Source organism: Dipteris shenzhenensis, chromosome 9 (assembly GCF_047967505.1).
Source record: "Dipteris shenzhenensis isolate YYH24624 ecotype China chromosome 9, Dip_SZ_1.0, whole genome shotgun sequence".
NCBI lineage: Eukaryota > Viridiplantae > Streptophyta > Polypodiopsida > Gleicheniales > Dipteridaceae > Dipteris > Dipteris shenzhenensis.
Genome location: NC_141604.1, coordinates 5629005 through 5647731, shown reverse-complemented (window position 1 = coordinate 5647731; position 18727 = coordinate 5629005). Strand labels below are relative to the sequence as shown.

General features: G+C 46.5%; 1 protein-coding gene across 1 annotated transcript in view; it reads left to right on the top strand.

The window, feature by feature from the left end:
• Positions 1-588: 588 nt before the first annotated feature.
• Positions 589-18727, top strand: part of LOC147898118 (2-dehydro-3-deoxyphosphooctonate aldolase-like) — a 96289-nt gene continuing 78150 nt past the window's right edge. Inside the window, exons 1-3 of the mRNA XM_087378937.1 lie at positions 589-702; positions 1200-1297; positions 1564-1660. Coding sequence (XP_087235063.1) covers positions 667-702; positions 1200-1297; positions 1564-1660 — 231 coding nt within the window. The 5' untranslated portion in view covers positions 589-666. The remainder of the gene's footprint in view (positions 703-1199; positions 1298-1563; positions 1661-18727) is intronic.

Here is an 18727-nt window from a genome sequence, read left to right as displayed (position 1 = left end):
TACCTACCTACAAGCTTGACCAATGGAGAAGACTCATTCGAAGTTAAGGACTTCCCTCTTTTATGGGAATATACCATCAAACAAGGAGGTATGAAAAACTCTGTTTAATGGAGGAGACAAGTCTGCTAGGAGATCTAATTGTTCCAATAAACTCTCCTCTGGGCACCAAATCGGTTTAGAAACAAAACTAATAATAATCGTTTTTCCCCCCACTCACCCACCCACTACGAGGGGCACATCCGCCCGGGGCCTTCAATACCAGGTAGTAGGCGATATCCTGCATGATTTGAACGCGGGCGGCTAGTTCAGGTGGGGCAACTGCCACGCCACCGGAGTGTTGCTGTTCTTGACACGAAGTCCTGAGTGGGGGGTCACACAAAGCAAGTTGCTCTGCCATTGGAGCTGCGGCTCGGCTACGCTTGAAACGAAGCCGGGTCGAACGCGAGGGGGGGTCACACGAAGCAGTTGTCCGAGGACGTTGCTGTGCTCGACACGAAGTGGGTGTGAACCAAGGTGTGGGGTCACAGGAAGCGCCAAGGGGGGTCACACGAATCACGTGATGGTTGGCGTGACTGCTACCTCAAGACTCAGATCTACTCAATTTCCGCCCAAGTTTTAGTTCCTCAGACAGTAAGACTCAGATCTACTCACACCACCTCTCTTATCATGACTCCCAATTCCGCCTTCTTCATGGAGCTTAAGGTAGCCCTCTCTATTTGCATTGTCTTTTGCGGTCACATTGTGTAGATGCCCTTCTTATAGTGTGCACCTGACACTAGAACAGAGCTGAGACAAGATGATGGCAACTGCATTGTTAAAATCATGTATCTTGACGGTGAAAGGCCTGTTACCGTGATGAATGTCATTGCCAAGTGATGAATTCGCACACTTAAAGTCAAAACGTACAGCGGTTTAATTCTGATCACAAAGGGCTTTCGAATTGTCGATTATAAGATTGGATATATATGTCTATGTTTACAGTGTACTGCGGTGTACCAAGTGGTACTTTATGAAGAAACCGAACTTTGAATTGAAATGCTAAATTCTAACTCCATCACTTTTGCTACAAATGGACAGTCTCATTCCATGTGCCTCAGAGTTTTCACGCTGATTGAGGGACAAATATCATTTGAATAATGCTTGAGATCTCTACACACTTTTGAATGCTATCCAATTGACTTCAACTGTTCTTTGAGCAGGCGGCAGACCCCTTTTTTCTCATGGCAGGACCCAATGTTATTGAGTCAGAAGAACACATCTTCAAGATGGCAAAGCAAATCAAATCTGTCACTGAGCAGTATGTCTTGATCTTCTTGTCATTCCTTTGGACGGCAAACACAATCATTTGGACTCTGATACATTTATGACTCATTTTTTATAGCTCTTCCTTTATGCTTGACGTTTCTGGTACCATGTTTAAACAGTAGGCTTTGCTTGCTTATGTTGTCGACTGCTATTTAGCCGGGGATGGGTTTATGGATACGACGTATTGGTTACTGTCACAAGTTTTGCTTTGTGGAGCAAGTTCATGCATTGGAAATGATGAACCATCACCCCGTGTAGGCTTGGATTGAAGCTGGTTTTCAAATCGAGTTTTGACAAAGCTAATAGAACGTCTGCACAATCTTTTCGAGGGCCTGGTTTGGAGGAAGGCTTGAAGGTTTGCATTTGCAATAGCTCAACAAAAGCAGTTTTGTTAGGAGTGCCATGTTGGCCTTCTAAATATAGTTAGGACTTGGCTAAATTGTATCTTATGGTGTTTGAGTGTGCAACTTTGTTATGGTCAAAAGCGGAGACAGGAAATGTTTTTAGAAGCAGAAGATTGCACTTTGGAAATGTTACCTTCTGTCAGAAAGAGACTGATTTGCTTGTTTTGTCTCTGACTTGTCATCCTTTCTGTTCAATCTCAACTTCAAGTACTTAACCCTTGACTTTGAATACCAAATGTGTAATTTGGTAGAGAAGAAGCCAATTTGTTTCTGCTGATCTAATAAATGATCTTAAGATGAGCCGTTGCACATTAGGATCTCCTTCCCAGAAAGGTCCAAGGTGCGACTGGATGACAAGGAATGGAGCTTCTTCATGAAGACCACTCACTGGTGCCAATCAAAGAAAAAGTTTTGGAGGGTTAGTGTGCAGAAGATTTGTATATCCAACGATTGTGGCTTGTAGAAGAACATGGTGAGGGGAGTGAGATATGTTGAGAAGATCACATGATGGAGAAGTAGACACTAGAATTGAGGCAGAATAACATAGATGATTGCATGATTTGAATTTTCCACACACTAAACGCATCATTAATGATGTCAATAGAATAAAATCTGATCTTGACCCTTTCTAAAGCGAAGGGTGACTTGACCTTTCTAACTCACACAAGTCTTAAACCCATTTCACATTCATGAACAAGGACTGATCAAAGGCTTGAGAGACTGACCTACGTAGCTTGTGCCTGACTATCCTTGGACTGGGACTCGCAATGGGGTCACAATGTATGACAAAATCACCTAGATTAGTGATCTACTTGCACTTGTCCATGTAGCCAGCTATCACCAACTGCAAGGGTGCATGCGAGATTCCCTCCTTCTTAACTTGGTGGTAATTGCATGGCCTTTAAGTAGTCCGCCAATATCTATGGGAACTCTTGGAAGAAACTTTCATCTAGCCAAACCGCTTCATGGGTTCCTCGATCTCGAAACTTTGTGTAGAATTCGCGGATGCATCGTTTTGACCCATGCTCCATTTGTGGAGGAGAATTTGCTCTGGCCCTATAACTTCTACATCATTGATCACTTCGGGTCGCTGCTCATCTATGATATCACTGAGTGATGGGTCAATATAAGGCCCAACCACATGACGTGAAAGATGTTATGCATTGTCCAAGTGTTTGGTAACCGCAACTTCATAGATACATTGATCTTCTTAATGATGGGGAATGGCCCAAAACTTTTGAAGGATAGCTTGGGGCATCACTTGCCCACGTGTTTTAGCCTTGGCTTAAAATCCTTAGATAAACCCAATCACCTCTTTATAGTTGACATCATGACAAGACTTGTTGGCTTGGCGCGTGTATGCTGCTTGTGCTTTGGCGAGGCGGTCTTTAACTGACTTTGTAATCTTTGTTATGGATTTTGTAGTTTTATTGTCTTTGAGAGATGGGGATATCATCTTTGTGAGGAGTGAAGAAAACCTCTTGCCAAAGTTGCTTCATATGGTGTATGACTAATGGTCGATCAATATGTATTGTTTAGTATGGCCTGGTATGAGCGGAAGATGCTGTTGCCACTTGGACTATGCATCATGACAATAAGATATAAGTACATCAAATGCCAAGTGATTATATACTTCTGATTGCCCATCAGTTTCCGGACATCTAGAGCTTGGTGCCAAAGTTTCCTCTGAGATGCGAGGTGAATTCGAATCCCTGTCCGTGGTAATGGTCCGTGACAATCCTTCAATTGGATACCTACTCACTCTTTTTGGCATTTAGATATAACTGATTGTCGCACAAAAGTTGGAGAACTTTTCGCACATCCTTTAAGTGCTGCTCCGCTGTGGTAGAGAAAAGAGAGATATCATCTAAAAAGATGAACAGGCACACTCCTATATGTTGAGCGAACACTCGCGACATCATTATATTGAATGTTGGTGCATTTTTAAGACCGAATGGCATGACTACGAACTTGTAATGAGCTCGCTCTGTCTTGAACGTTGTCTTTGGGATGTCTATCTTAGAAAAATATTTGGCACCATTTGAGCGCTCTAAGATGTACTCTATGCAGGGCATTGGAAATTTATGCTTGTTCGAATCTTATTGAGTGCCCTGTAGTCGACGCATAATCGAGCCGAGTTATCCTTTTTTTGGACAAATAAAATTGGAGCCGCAAAAGGTGACGAGGATGGCCGAATGAACCCAGCCGTGCAATAACTAAATGAGCTGTTGTTTTAACTCTGCCTCCATAGACTTACATAACTTACTGGGAGGGGTAGAGTTTGGGACTAATTCGATTCGATGTTCCTTGGGTCTCTGAGTTGGAAGCTGTGGTGGTAGATCGTCCCGGAGCATGATATCTTGAAACTCCTGGATTAGATTGGCCATGGCCTACCCCAAAGGAGGAGCTCGTTGCATTGAATTCAGCTGGCAACGAACATACACCAATGTGCAAACTATGCCTTTGCAGACAGCTCGGGCTGCTTGGATGTGGAAAATTAGAGGAATACAAGGAGTACTTTTGTCCCCATGCCCCAGTATCATGTCAATGGTGTGAGGATGAAGATCCGCTTAAAAGAGGCCTTCTGAATTGTGAAAGAAAAATTTTCGGCCTTGTGTGCGATCTGAGTGCAAGCACATGAGGCACTAAAGTGCACCCCATTTTCTTTGGGAGCTGAGGGGATATAGCGTCTTGTGAACTCCTCCTATCTGTTGGAAGGTGTGGTCCTAACCCCCTTCATGGTGGCACCTTGGTAATATGTGAGTATTAGAGGGGTATTGAGGCCCCCTTGATGCGCAGGTGACACGTGGGTATAAGGAAAGAAATCCCATATACAATGGGATCTTGAAAGGGACTTGGTATATAATAAAGAAAAGAGTAGATCCTCCTTCAGTCCCACCGGCCTTTTAATGGGGACTGAAGGAGGTTGTGTGTGGCTAGGAAGCGAAGGAGTGGGACCCCCCCGTACTCGGCATATCCAATGGTAGGCTGCCATGTGCTAGCTACCCTACAGTGGTATCAGAGCAGGGACGGCCTACGGACTATGGTGTGAACACGTGGTATCTGTGCAATTATGATGGCGGCTGACGCTGATTGTGTAAAACTGTGATGGTGGCTCGAGGAACCGTGTGGCGGCTTGAAAGGTGTAGTGGCTTGATGGCGGCTGGCGTGGGAAGTGATGACCCGCGTCAGTGCGCGCGTGTTGTGTTGTGATCCGTCCAATGATTTGAGGGTTGACCCGGCCCCGTGTGGGTGGTCGCCATTATTAGTCTGATCCGGCCTATTCGGGGGTGATGAGAGTTTGTTGGTTGGTTAGGTTTATTCATGGGGTTAGGCCGATGGGGGGGTGTTGGAAGGTGTGTGGTCCTAAGCCCCTTCATGCTGGCACCTTGGTAATATGTGAGTATTAGAGGAGTATTGAGCCCCCTTAATGCGCAAGTGACACGTGAGTATAAGGAAAGAAATCCCATATACTATGGGATCATGAAAGGGACTTGGTATATAATAAAGAAAAGAGTAGGTCCTCCTTCAGTCCTATCGGCCTTTTGCTGGGGGCTGGAGGAGGTTGTGCGTGGCTAGGAGGCGGGGGAGGGGGACCCCCCCTTACTCGGCGCATCTAATGCCATGTGGCAAATACCCTACAGTCAAATAGGACAACAAACTGTTGTCCTTTAGCTGTGCCATAGGCTCTGATGAGGGCCTTTTTTGCTCGTGGAGCACACCCTCCTTCATACCTTCAAAGACCATTGATGGGATGGCATTAGCAGTTGAGGTAGGCGGGGCTAGGAGAGCCAAAGCAGTGGCGACGGTAGAAGTTGATGCTTTTGCATCCTTTTCAGCCAACCACTTCGGGTAGTCTTTCTTCCATGCCCTGCAATATGGTGGCAATGGAAACATTGATGCTCCGCGTGATATTATGTCTGTTTGTCGGGCTGTAAGTAATCTCTTGTGATGTCTGCTTTAGCTTTTTCATCGGGAGTCATCTTGGGCTTAGATTCCTTCTTCTGAGCAGTTGACTGCTAGTTGTCTTTCTTCTGGAAGATGTTGTCCTTTGTCCTTTTGCCGAGGGCCTTTACCCATCGGGATGGAAGACTGCTGCGGGGCTGTGGCTCCTGGTTGGACTTGCTTAGGCTTTCCCCTGTTCAAAATCATTTTTTGATTTTGAGCCAAGTTAAGAGCATGCTCGTAGGGGAGGAGTTGAAAGTTCCAGACAGGGAAGTGAATGTTGGAGTCCAACCCCCTAATGAATTGCTGCAGCTTATTGGTCTTGGACACGCCTAATTCCTGGGCCGAGGTAATAACTTTATTGCTGTAGGTTAGCATCGTCAGACTATTTTGGGCTAGACGAGAAAACTCATCTTCTAGATTCCTTAGGTACTGAGGCGGTGAAATTGAGCTTTGAGGTCGGACACAAACGTATCCCATTCAAAACTCGTGACATGCGTGGTTGGGTCAATATAACTACTAGACCAATGCTGCCACCAGGTAACCGCCTCACCAGTCAGGTGAGGGGCAGCTAGGTGGACTTTTTCTTGTTTGTCTTGAATGCGTGCTAACGGAAAGTGAGCAACAAACTGATGAACAAATTGCTACATGGCTGAGTGGTCGGACTTACCGCCATATTTCGTGAACTTCAGTGTGGACCGGGTGAGTGGAGTAGCCTTTGCTAATGTCGAACCCGTGGGGAATCTGTGCGCGTGCTAGCTTGCATAGTGGCCAACATCTGTTTGTTCCCAGTGAGTCGTGCTTGGGCCATCTCGTCATGTCTGAGTGCCTCCTATTCGTGCTCCTCGCACATCAACAAGAGCAGTTTTTTGAAATCCGAGATTCCCTTGCTTGCTTCTGGCTTTTATCCCTCTGTTGCTTTTTTTCCTTCTAGCTTCTTCTATGTCTCCTCCAGCTACTTCTATAGGCTGCCTTCTGCCCCTCCCTAGGAAGCTTGGAGGGGTGGATTTGAGGGCCAACCAGCCAGTCAACCAGCCGACTGGCTGGTTGGGCCAGCCAATCAACCCCTTCCTGCCCTCTATCTAAAGGGGGCCTTGCTGCCCCCATTCCTCACTAAGCTCCTCCACAACTACACCAGCCCCAGAGCAACCTCTAGCCCCTCCGAAAATCCCCTGCAAAACAGCAGCAAACTTAGCAATCCTTTGGTGAGGACTCACCTCAATGTCTGCAATAATGTTTCACAAGCTCTTGGCTACCAACTCATGACACATCATTGTTCGGGCCACCTCTCACCCATGTGGCCATCACTTTGGGGAGTAACAACAATATAAGAGTGGAGGCCGTTTTGTAACTGCTCATAGTCTAGAGTAGTGGCCTTGTCTAGTGAATGATGCTTAGAAATCCGACTGTTATCGGAATATGTTATAAGCACCATGTCGTCTCCTTTTTGGAGTTGAGTTGTATGCTATAAGCTAGAAATACAAACTAGTTGCAAGCCTTTGTCTCTTAAAACGTTGTTTCGTCTCTCTAAATGCACATTTTTGATTCGTCTCTTTTTTACTTTAGTCAAACGTGAATACGAATCTGGTAGCTCCATTACCAGAAGTGGATGTGTGTTGGTGTTTTTATCCCTTTTTAAGACACCAAAAACACTATTGGCAATCCTCTACTGTGTTCGAACTCCCAGCCGGTTGCTGCTACATAGCAATTGTGCAAAATAGTGACGTGCAGAAGGGCTACTTCAATACAAAACAAAGACGACACAGCAGCTCGACAAATCGGTGCATTCATAACACGAAGTCATACGAAAATCCAACTTCCAGTGGACTACGATAGGAGATAGATTACGACTTTCTGCCAACAAGAACTCACGGAAAGAAAACACTCAAGAGTCTCCAGCAACCTCTGAACAAGTCAAAAGAACTGCGATGAGGTGCAAATGACTATTAAGCCTGTTCTCGGATTGGGTCTTCAACAGAAGTAGATCGACGCCGGACTGGTTCCGACTGGACAAAGCGACAAAAGGTTGTTTTGAAGCAGTTCATGAAAAAATCAAGATCAATACGATTACATCGACAACAAAGTACTACACAAGCTTTCAAATTATCAAGCTTCATCGACATTACAAGCAACTTAGTGGGCAAGACTGCAGTACAAACAGTCCAACACAATCCAGTGACATTAGTTCTCCTTCTCTTTTCTTTCATGGCGGATATCTCGGCTCATGTCAGATAGATTTTAGGAGCCATTGTCACCAAGACGAATAGGATACGTCTACTTCACACGTAATTGAGCTCGTGTTGAAGCAGCGACTCAAACTAACCAGGATCAACATGATATATTCCATGATCCAAATTACACACCAAGTGGAACAAGCTCGTCTGACAGCTCACTCCACAGCAGCAAATTATATGAAGCTCATGCTGAACTCAATACGTTGATGATATCTACACCGACAGAGGAATTCCTCAAAAGAACTCTTGCAACCAATATAGCAGCATGTGTGGTTGTTGCAGCCCAAAGAAGATTGAACCTCGACCCACTACCTGCACAACCAAAAAGGAGAGTACCAGCCAAAGACCTAGCTCAAAATCCAGCTCCACCAAGAATGCATAACCCATTAGTAAAAGTAGCCAAGTTCACAGGCAGAAAAGGCCAAGACCCCAACAGCCATGTTGGGCAATTTGAGACAACGTGGACAGCAAGCGGCTTGCGGACTCCCAGACGACACCAAAAAGGAGCGATTTGCAAAACTGCATTTTTAAGTCGTTTTTGGAAAGAAAAAACGCAAGAAGATATCCTCAAGAAGTTTCGGAACATGAGGCAGAAATATTTCTTAGTGGAGGGGATGTTTTGAAATTTGAATAGAAGACTCACTCAAGCCCAACAACTAACTTAGGAGCAATTGGGAGATTACTTCTGCAAAGGATTAAACAAAGAATCAACAACTGCAGTAGCTGGTAGAGATCAGCTTAGTGGTGCTAATGACTTTAATAACATGGTTGAAGCAGCCCAAAGGGTGGAAAGAAGACTTGGCACTAAGTCAAAGGCCAAAAAGCAAAAGAAAAGATACATTTCGACTCTGACACAGACTCTGAAACAGAGACAGATACTGATGTAGAGGAAGAGGATAGTGAGGAAGAAGAATCTGAAACATCCGATGAAGACAATAAAGAGGAAGAACACACCAAGGAAAAGAAAAAGGACAAGCAATCCAAAAGCAAAGAAAAGGCAAAGACTAGAAGAAATTAGACAAGCTGTCAAGACAACACTCCAAGTTGGAGCAAATGATCAAAGACCAGTTGCAGAAGAGTATGAAGCCACCCCCAACCCCACCCAAAGTTCATTGTGACTTTTGTGGGAAGGACAACCATATAAAAGAGAGATGCTGGTACAATCCAAGCTATAGAGGACGAGTCCCACCACACATTCAACACATCCAAAATCAGGCCCCACCCGTGGCATCTAATCAGGTTGCAGTAGGCAAGCAAGGACAACAAAGATTCCACAATGCAGCACCAAGAAGACCCAATCAGCAAAATTGGGGAAATCAACAAAGACAAAACCAAGATCAAGATCAACTCCAATGTGCTGAGCTCCCCGTCCTGCTTCTCCTTGCTGCCCTCTGTCTTGTACCCCTCTCCCCTCCCTCCCAGCCCTTCCCTTCCCCTCCCTCCTCCTCTCCCTGCCAGCCCCTCCTCCCAGGCTGCTGCCCTCCCGCTGCTGTCCCCCCTCGCTGCCTCTCCCACTACCCTCCCTCCCTCTCTCCTCCCTACCCCCGCTACCTCCTCTCCCTACCCCCGCTACCTCTCTCCCTACCCCGCTAGCTTCCCCCTCCCTTCTCCGCTACCTCTCCCTCCCTACCCCGCTCCCTCTCTCCCTACCCTGCTAGCTCCCCCTCCCTTCCCTGCTACCTCTCCCTCCCTACCCGGCTCCTTTCCTCTCCCTTGCTGCTCACCCCGCCTCTCCATACCCCCCTGCTGCCCTTCCCTCCTTACCCCTTGCTCCCCCTACCCGCCTTACCTCCTACCCCGCTGCCCTCTCCCCTCCTCTCCCTACCCCGCGCTGCCCTTTGCCCCTCCTTCCTCTCCCCCTTCTCCCTCTACTCCCCGCTCCTCCTACCCCGCCTCCTTTCCCCTCCCCTGCCTCTGCTTCACCACCTCCCTCCCTCCCCCTCACCCCTCTTCATCCCCTGATGGAACAAGAGACATATTTTCTCTCTCTGGTAGCAGGTTGTCGGACGGACAGAGCATCCTCGTGTTCGTGTCGGCCCTTCCACCTTGATTGACGAATGGGTTCCCATTCAGCCAATCCTCGACCGCTTCCATCGGCCGCAAAAACAGTTACCTTTTCCAAAGACGAGCTTCTGTAGCTCAAGACAGATTCAGAGCAGGAGTATGCCACCTCACTCTTTGCTCGCATCCACGGTTTCCACCCCTCCAAGCTACAGGCTAGGGATTGGATGCTTTCGGCTTTACCTGGAGACCTCGCAGGGCACCTCACCGATGTTTGTTTGCTTGAATGAGGGTTTTTCCAGGTGGTATTTGATTCTCTAGAGGTAGCAGGTTCAGTACTCAGGTCTTGTCCTTTGGCATTGAGCTCCAGGAGGATCTTTTTGACACCATTCACTTAGGGTTTCGATCTAGTAGAGGAAGATAGCAGGGTTACCTCACTTTTCCTCAGGTTCCCGGGCCTTCCTCAGGTCTACCATCGACTCTTACCATCCATAGGAGCTACTTTGGGTTGGTCACAGAGATCCCCCCTTCCCTGGCATACCCTCTTCAGCGGCAGAGGCTGTCAGATTGGATGGGGTGCCACGAGTCAGGGTCATCATCTCTGACCCTAATCTTACAGATGATCACATTATGCTTCAGCGACCATATGGTTCCTTTTTTCAATAGAGAGTCGAGGTTGCTGGGAGACAAGATCATTGCAGGATTTGCAGGACCCTTGGGCACTTCGCCAGGGATTGCCTAAGGAAGGCCCAAACGATTTATTTTGCCTTCTTGTCCTACTTCTTCTACACGCGCTACCAGAGCCCCCCCTTCTTGCCCAAGACCTTCGAGACCAGCCCCTAGACCTGGACCCTCTTCTTCAGTGCGCACAATACGATCAGTACGTCGTTGGACGCCTGTCAGGGTTGTTGACACTCCGCCACCTCTACGAGGCACCTCGGACCATTCTCAGTTACAAGCAGGTGATATCACTGTAGGCGTAGATGTGGTTGCCCCAGTCCCCCCTCTTGCTCATCAAGAGGAGCAACTCATTTTATCACATTCTTTGATCTAATTCTCTCATTCGTATCACGGGAGTAGCACCATCTCTATCCTCCCAGCCATATCTCGCTGAGGCTAACAAGCAAGCAGAGATCTTCGTTCCAAATTCCACGTGAATAATTATCTTCTCTTCTCTCTCTAGCCTCAACAAGCCCCAATTCCCTAGATAGATCTAGATGCCACGTCATCCATATAGGGCCTTGCTAATGTAACATTCCACCCCTCTCTTGGGATGCATTAAATCCTTTGCCCCTAGGCACAATCTTTGCACTAGGCCCTTGGCCTTAGATCTACTTAGTCTGGTGCTATCAGCCCTCACCTAGGACCTTAACATTAAATCCCTCCCGATCATTTACATGAAGCACAAACACATATATTACACAGATAGATCCTTTAAGGGAAATGTCGACTGATTCTTCCGAGGTCATGCTACCCCAACTAGAGCGTAACAATCCTTCCCTCTTCAGACATCAGCGTCCTCGATGATAAAGTCTGGGAACACTCTCCGCAACTGATATACGGATTCCCAGGTAGCTTCGGATAGAGGTTGACCATGCCATGCAACCAACACCGTGGGTATCTTCCGATTTCGTATTTGCATTGTTCCTCGGTCCAGGATTCTTGTTGGTTTGTGCCTTGCAATATCCTCTATCTCTTGAAACAAAACCACACCTTCGATTAGTGAGTCACCAGTATATGTAAAAATTTCTTTAAGCGCGAAACATGAAAAACCGGGTGCACCTTACACCCCTGTGGCAATTCTAATTCATAGGCTACACTGCCTATTCTCTTTAGAATTAACCACGGCCCACATATCGAGGTGATAACTTAGCACACTCTCCTGAAGTCAACGACTTCGAGTGTGAAGGAACTCTGAGAAAAACTTTTTCTCCTTCCTTAAATACTCTTATAGACCGGTTTTCATCCGCATACACCTTGGCTCTATCCATAGCCTGGTGGATATTAGCTCTCGCAAGTGCTAGCATCTCCCGCATCTGAACTACAAAGTTCGCGGCACTAGGGACTTTCTGAGGTACTCCAACTATAGTTGGATTGGCCGGTCTATAACCATAGTTCAGCTCAAACGGACTGAACCGGGTAGAGGAATGTTTTCTATCATTGTAGGCAAACTCCAACAATGGCAACCACTTGTCCCACGTATGTTGCCTAAATGACACATATGCCCTCAGCATATCCTCTAAAGTCTGGTTGACTCTCTCCGTCTGACCATCCGTCTCAGAATGATCCCCACTACTCATTTCCAACTCAGTCCTCAGTGTCTCAAATACCGTTATCCAAAAATGACCGGTAAATCTGACATCTCCGTCTGACACTATGGATCTAGGCAATCCATGCAGACGAAATATATGTCTAATGAACAAATCCGCCACTTGCGGGGCACTAACAGACTCTCTAGTCGGAATGAAGTGAGCCATCTTGGTTAGACGATCAACCACCACAAGGATAGAATCATATCCTCCTTGTGTCGTAGGCAGCCCTACAATAAAGTCCATGGAAATGCTCTCCCACTTACTTAGTGGTATTTCCAAGGGCTGTAAAAGTCCGGGTGGCTTCACCCGCTCGGCCTTGCTTACCTAACACGAGAAGCACCGTGTCACATATTCATGAATATGCTTTTTCATCTTTGGCCAAAAGAAATCTTGCTTCATGAGATCATATGTCTTCTCGACTCCTGGATGTCCCGCACACGGGCTATCATGGCACTGTCGAATGATTCTCTGCCTGAGATCATTCTGACCAGGTACTGCAACCTTGCCATTTCTAACTAGCATACCATCCCTTATGGTATATCTTGCATAAGTTTGGCCTTTTCTGGATGCCAGGTCATCCTTTTCATTTTCCCCGGGTTTTAACACATGAGCCTTAGGCCATAAGCTCTGGACAAACTCGTCCACCTTTTGAGTTTCTCTAATCTCGGTCATTAGAGCACTCTCTAATACCGTGAAACTCAGGTTGTGCATAATGCGAGACAACGCATCAGCAACCTTATTGTCTTTTCCTCTTCGGTACCGAATCGTTAGATTAAACTCCTGCATGAGCTCTGCCCACCTAGCTTGGCGGCCCCTCAAGTCAGGCTGTTTACAAAAATGTTTCAGAGTATCATGATCCACATCCACATAAAACTCTGAACCATACAAATAATGCCTCCATGTTTTCAAAGCATGGATAACAGCATACAACTCCAATTCATGAGTTGGCCAATTCCTTTGAGAGGGAGAAAGCTTCTTGCTTTCAAAGGCTACTGGCCTTCCCTCTTGAAGGAGAACTGCTCCTACCGCAATGCCACTTGCATCGGTTTCTAGGAACAACGGTTTTTGGGGATCAACTATTTTTAACACCGGTCTAGTGACCACAGCTTGTTTTATGGTGTTAAAACTTTCTTGTTGATTCTGTCCCCAAATAAAAGGTACTTTATCTGAGGTCAGATCAGTCAATGGCGATACTATTCCGGAATATCCTTTGATATGCCTTCTATAAAACTGGACAAATCCCAAGAATGATCGCAATGCGGTCAGACTCTGAGGGATTGGCCAAGTTAGTATCGCAGCCACTTTCTTCGGATCCATTTCTACCCCCTGTGGAGCAATTATGAACCCTAAATATTCAAGCCTAACCATACACAGTATAGTTTTCTTTTTATTTACATAAAGACTGGCTTTCCTCAAAGTACTGAACACTACTCTTAAGTGTTCACGATGTTCAGTAATACTTTTACTGAATATCAGGATATCGTCAATAAAATGTACTACGAACTTTCCGATATACGGACGTAGTAAATCGTTCATAAGAATGACGAAGGTCGCTGGAGCAGCATTGGTAAGTCCGAAGGGCATTACCAAAAACTCATAATGACCAAACCTGCTTCTGAAAGCTGTTTTATGCACATCCTCGACTCTAATCCGGATTTGATGGTAGCCGCACTTAAGATCTATTTTACTGAAAATCACGGCTCCATGTAATGCATCTAGCAAATCATCAATCAGAGCCATCGGATACCTTTGCTTAACAGTGATATTATTCAATGCTCTGTAATCTATACAGAGGCGAAACGTATCATCCTTTTTCTTCTTTAATATCACTGGGGAAGCAAAAGGTGAGAAACTTGGTTGAATCTGCCCCAACTTGAGGTATTCTTCCAGTTGTCTACGCACCTCCGCCTCTTCGGTAAAACTCATTCTATAGGGAGGTCTATTTACAGGTTCTGCCCCCGGGATCAGTTCAATCTTATGCTGAACTTTCCGCTCTAGAGGTAACCCATAAGGTAGTTCATCCCTAAAACATTCAGAGAACTCCTCTGTTATAAGATTAGCCAGCTTGGCCATCTCACCACTTTGCGTAACATCAGTGCTAGCCGAAGAATCATCAACCGGCTCTACCGATGCTGTGCAAAGGAATAAAAACTCTTCCTGAGCTTCTCGGATTTCCATCATGGAAACCAACGGTCCCTGAGGTATATCTTTTTCACCTCGCAAGACATAAAGCACATCATTCATCTTGAATTGATATACGTTCTTTTTCCAATCAATGGCTGGATTCTTCTTAGAATGCCACGCCATACCCAGGGCTATATCTGCATGAGCAAGCTTGGTCATTTCAAAATTAAGCTTCTCAGTATAGTCCTGAATCCGAAGCTCCAACTGGGTAACCCTTTGGTCCCATACTTCAGTTGAACTTCCATTTGCCATTCTGACTGTATACGCATAGTCAGATGGGCTTGTTTTTAATTTCAGCCTCTTCACGAGCTTGGAGTTAATCACATTGTGAGTTGACGCCGAGTCAAACAACACAATGACATCATGATTGGCCACTTGCCCTTTTATTTTAATTAACTCCGTATCATTAAAGGCCGTATACCCCGTTGCTATGGGCTTAGATAGGATGTTATCAGGTGCACTCGTCACTAACTTAGCAACAGACACACATAACAAACAAGGTACTAACCCCTGAGAAGATCCCGCTAGCTGAATCTGCATCTCTTCCGCTCTGGGACTTCCTTGCATCTCCACGTCGCACTCTGAGATCACCATCTCAGCCATCCGACGATCTTTGTTACGTGGACAATCCTTCCATTGGTGAGGTTGAAGGCAACCAAAACATAAGCCTTCTCTCCTCGCTTTTTCCCTTTGTTCTGGGTTCAAGGAATACTTAGACCAAGCCCGGGCTGCCATTGGGGTTACTTTCCTTTTCACTCCAATGGTGGTACTTGGTTTAGGAGTTTCAGCCGGTCTCGCTTGCTTGGCTTGACCACTGGGCTGCGAACCACTCCCTCTACTAGCCCACTTCTTCTTAAACCCAGATTTCTTCGGATACCCATACTGGGTTCCGACCTGTGCAAACCCACTTGGCTTGCTGCCCTTGGCATCCTCATAGTTTAGGGCTATAGCTATTGCATCATCTAACGTGTTCACGTACTTAGCCCGAACTTCCATTTTTATTCGATCATTCAATCCAAATATGAAATCTTTCACTTGGATTGATTGAGGCAGGGGTTCGTCAACCTTCATTACACTCTCTCGAAACTTATCAGTGTATTCTGCCACTGATAAATTTCTCTGACGAAGATTCCTATATTGATCCCAAGCTCGAGATGCTTCGTCAGGAGGTAAGAAGTGTTTCCTGAACTCTCTTTTAAATCCCTCCCAGGTAGTGGATGCTACACCATCTTTTTGTTGTTTAATCCACCACCGATCCGCTGCCTCACTAAACATGTGGGTGGCCTCACGGATCTTCTTGATGTCATTTCTGATTTCACAAATGGCGAACGCCTCGTCCCATTTGTGTAACCAGGTCTCAATGACATCGGAGCTACGGTCGTTCATCCGACCAGAATACTTTTTCAGTCTGTAATTGGCAATATTTGGCACTTTAGCCTTTCTAGGCTCGACCGTATGGACACTAGACTCTAGTTCCATTGGAGCCTTCCCCTTCTCTTCTCGAGAAGGTCTGGCAGACATACTCTGTATCGCTCTCCTAAGTTCAGACTGCCTTGCATTGGCCTGTAATTGCGGCGCTAACAACTGTTGCAAGGCATCCTCCAGCAATGCAATCCTGCCAGCTAAAGTATGAGCTACTGGGCGCGATCCCTGCTAGGTCGGCCGGACTCCTGATTCACCAGGGTCCCTCCTGGAAGCCCCTTCTTCTGCCTCCATTCTGTTCTATGGGTGGTTTGTTTTGCTTTGATTTGGTTTTTGATTTGGGGTTTTTTTTAATTAAAAATAACCACCACTTGCAAACTGTATTTACAAGCTGATACAATTCAGTGTACTAACAGTCTGACACAATTCCCTATACTAGGGAATTCCTGCAATCCCACATTCACACTGATCAAGCATTTAATACAGGCATATATCACAGATGGCGCTTTTCCCTATACTAGGGAAATTCCTGCAAACTGACTCTGACTGAAGCACACAGGCATATGCACAGGCATAATCTGTCCCTCCTACAACATTGAAGCCTCATGCATGCTGATCATTCGCATTATCCTGTCTATGGAAGTAGCGCATCACCCTACTAAATCGAGAAGGCAAAAAAAAAAAACACGAGAATAATGGAGATCAAAGAAAGCTCCCTGGTCAAGTCCTGCGCCTCTGTGCCCAATCGGCGTCCCAGACTGTCGCTGGGTCGTAGTCTCAGTCACTGGTTACGAGCAGGGTGCTCGGATCTGGAGAACTCGGAGTACACGTGTGCCAAATCAGCTAACCACGGGTTAGCCAGCCTGCTCTGCGCCAACCTTGCGTCCCAAATCCTAGCACACGTGCCAAATGATCTTCCCGTTCACGACTACTGCTATCCATTCCAGCAGCACTCCAAGCCTGTCGTCGATCACGTGAAGGACCCAGCAATTATCAATCATGTGCTCCACGCTATCATCCGCTGCGTCGTTGCAATCTGCCACGTAACATGTTGAAGGCGAATCGCTTCCACGAAACAGTCAACAAGCCTCTGTCCACGAACTCTTGGCGGTGAAGCTGTGATGGAATGGACACGCAGGCGTCTAAGCTGGAGCGCAGGTTGACAAGGATCGGCGTGGGCGTATGATGCATGTGCGATTTTTTTTTAAAAACGGAAGTAGATCTGGCCGTGAATTAGGAGCGAGACACGCAGGTTACTAGCCGCTGCCTTACGGGACCCCCAAACTCCAGCCACGAAACAGAAGCCTCCGTCCGTCGTAGATAACGTCCGAATTCGTCGAAGGCCCATATGGGATCTCCGTCAAGGTAGTCCACGCCAAACGATACGTAGGCCAATTGTCCGTCGTCACCACGTAGCACCAACAGTCAGTCCGTCGATTTGGCGCTCAGGTTGTTCGACGATCCCACTTCCAACCCCTTTGTAGCCTCGCTCTGATACCAATTATCACATTCTTTGATCTCATTCTCTCATTCGTATCACGGGAGTAGCACCATCTCTATCCTCCCAGCCATATCTCGCTGAGGCTAACAAGCAAGTAGAGATCTTCGTTCCAAATTCCACGTGAATAATAATCTTCTCTTCTCTCTCTAGCCTCAACAAGCCCCAATTCCCTAGATAGATCTAGATGCCACATGTCATCCATATAGGGCCTTGCTAATGTAACATTCCACCCCTCTCTTGGGATGCATTAAATCCTTTGCCCCAAGGCACAATCTTTGCACTAGGCCCTTGGCCTTAGATCTACCTAGTCTGGTGCTATCAGCCCTCACCTAGGACCTTGACATTAAATCCCTCTCGATCATTTACATGAAGCGCAAACACATATATTACAGAGATAGATCCTTTAAGGGAAATGTCGACTGATTCTTCCGAGGTCATGCTACCCCAACTAGAGCGTAACACATTTCTTCAGGTCCTATCACTGATGTGCTTGATCAGCCCCCTTTCTCTATTAGTCACACTTCACCTCTTGATAGAGGTAAGGGGGTTTTTTCTCCTTCTCCCTCGGGTGCAGGGATTCTTCGCACTCCTATGCCAGTTTTCGCCTACAGGAACTCTTTTTAGTACTAGCAGATTTGGCAGAGTTTGAGATAGAGGAGGTTGTACCCTCTACCCTGGGAGAGCCAGTTATTGGGATTCCGTTGGACAGGGTTTCCACCTCTGCTGGAGTGGGTTTTCTTTCACCAGTTGATTTCCCTCCACTTGAGTAGGACCTTTCACCCGGCCTCCTCCTCCCGTTGATGAGGATTGTTAGTTGGAATTTTCAGCGCCTCGGTGGTATACCTCATCGCCGCCGTAGGCAGCTGATTCATAACCAACTCCATCCAGGTACTTGAGATGGTCCCATTGATATCCTTATGCTCCAAGAGCATAAGCTGGATGGTAGAGATTGTGCCAAGTCAGGTAAGCTTCTTTTTGGTCATACTTTTTGGTCACCTGCCTTGGGCACCAGGGGAGGTATTTGCATTTCTATCTCTTCTTCGATGCTCCCCTTGGTCATTGGACACGGAGTCATAGTCCCCTCTAGAGCATAGTGGGTTATTTTGATGATTGGCGGGCGTAAGGTTGGCTTCCTTAACTTTATGCACCCAACTTGAGAGGGGATCGTGTCCTCCTTTGGAAGGAGTTGCTCTCTTGGTCACATATTGCAGATTCTTGGATTATTGGGGGCGATTTCAACATGGGTTAAATGCCTTCAGACAAAAGAAGGGGTAGAGAAGGTGGCATTCACTCTCTGGAGAGAGCAGCATGGGATGCCTTCCTTTTTCAGTTCAGTGTCAGAGATATTTGGTATGACGATGCTTTTCACACTCAGCCACAGTCTCTTTTGTTTTCTTGGTCGAACATGAGGGTAAGGAT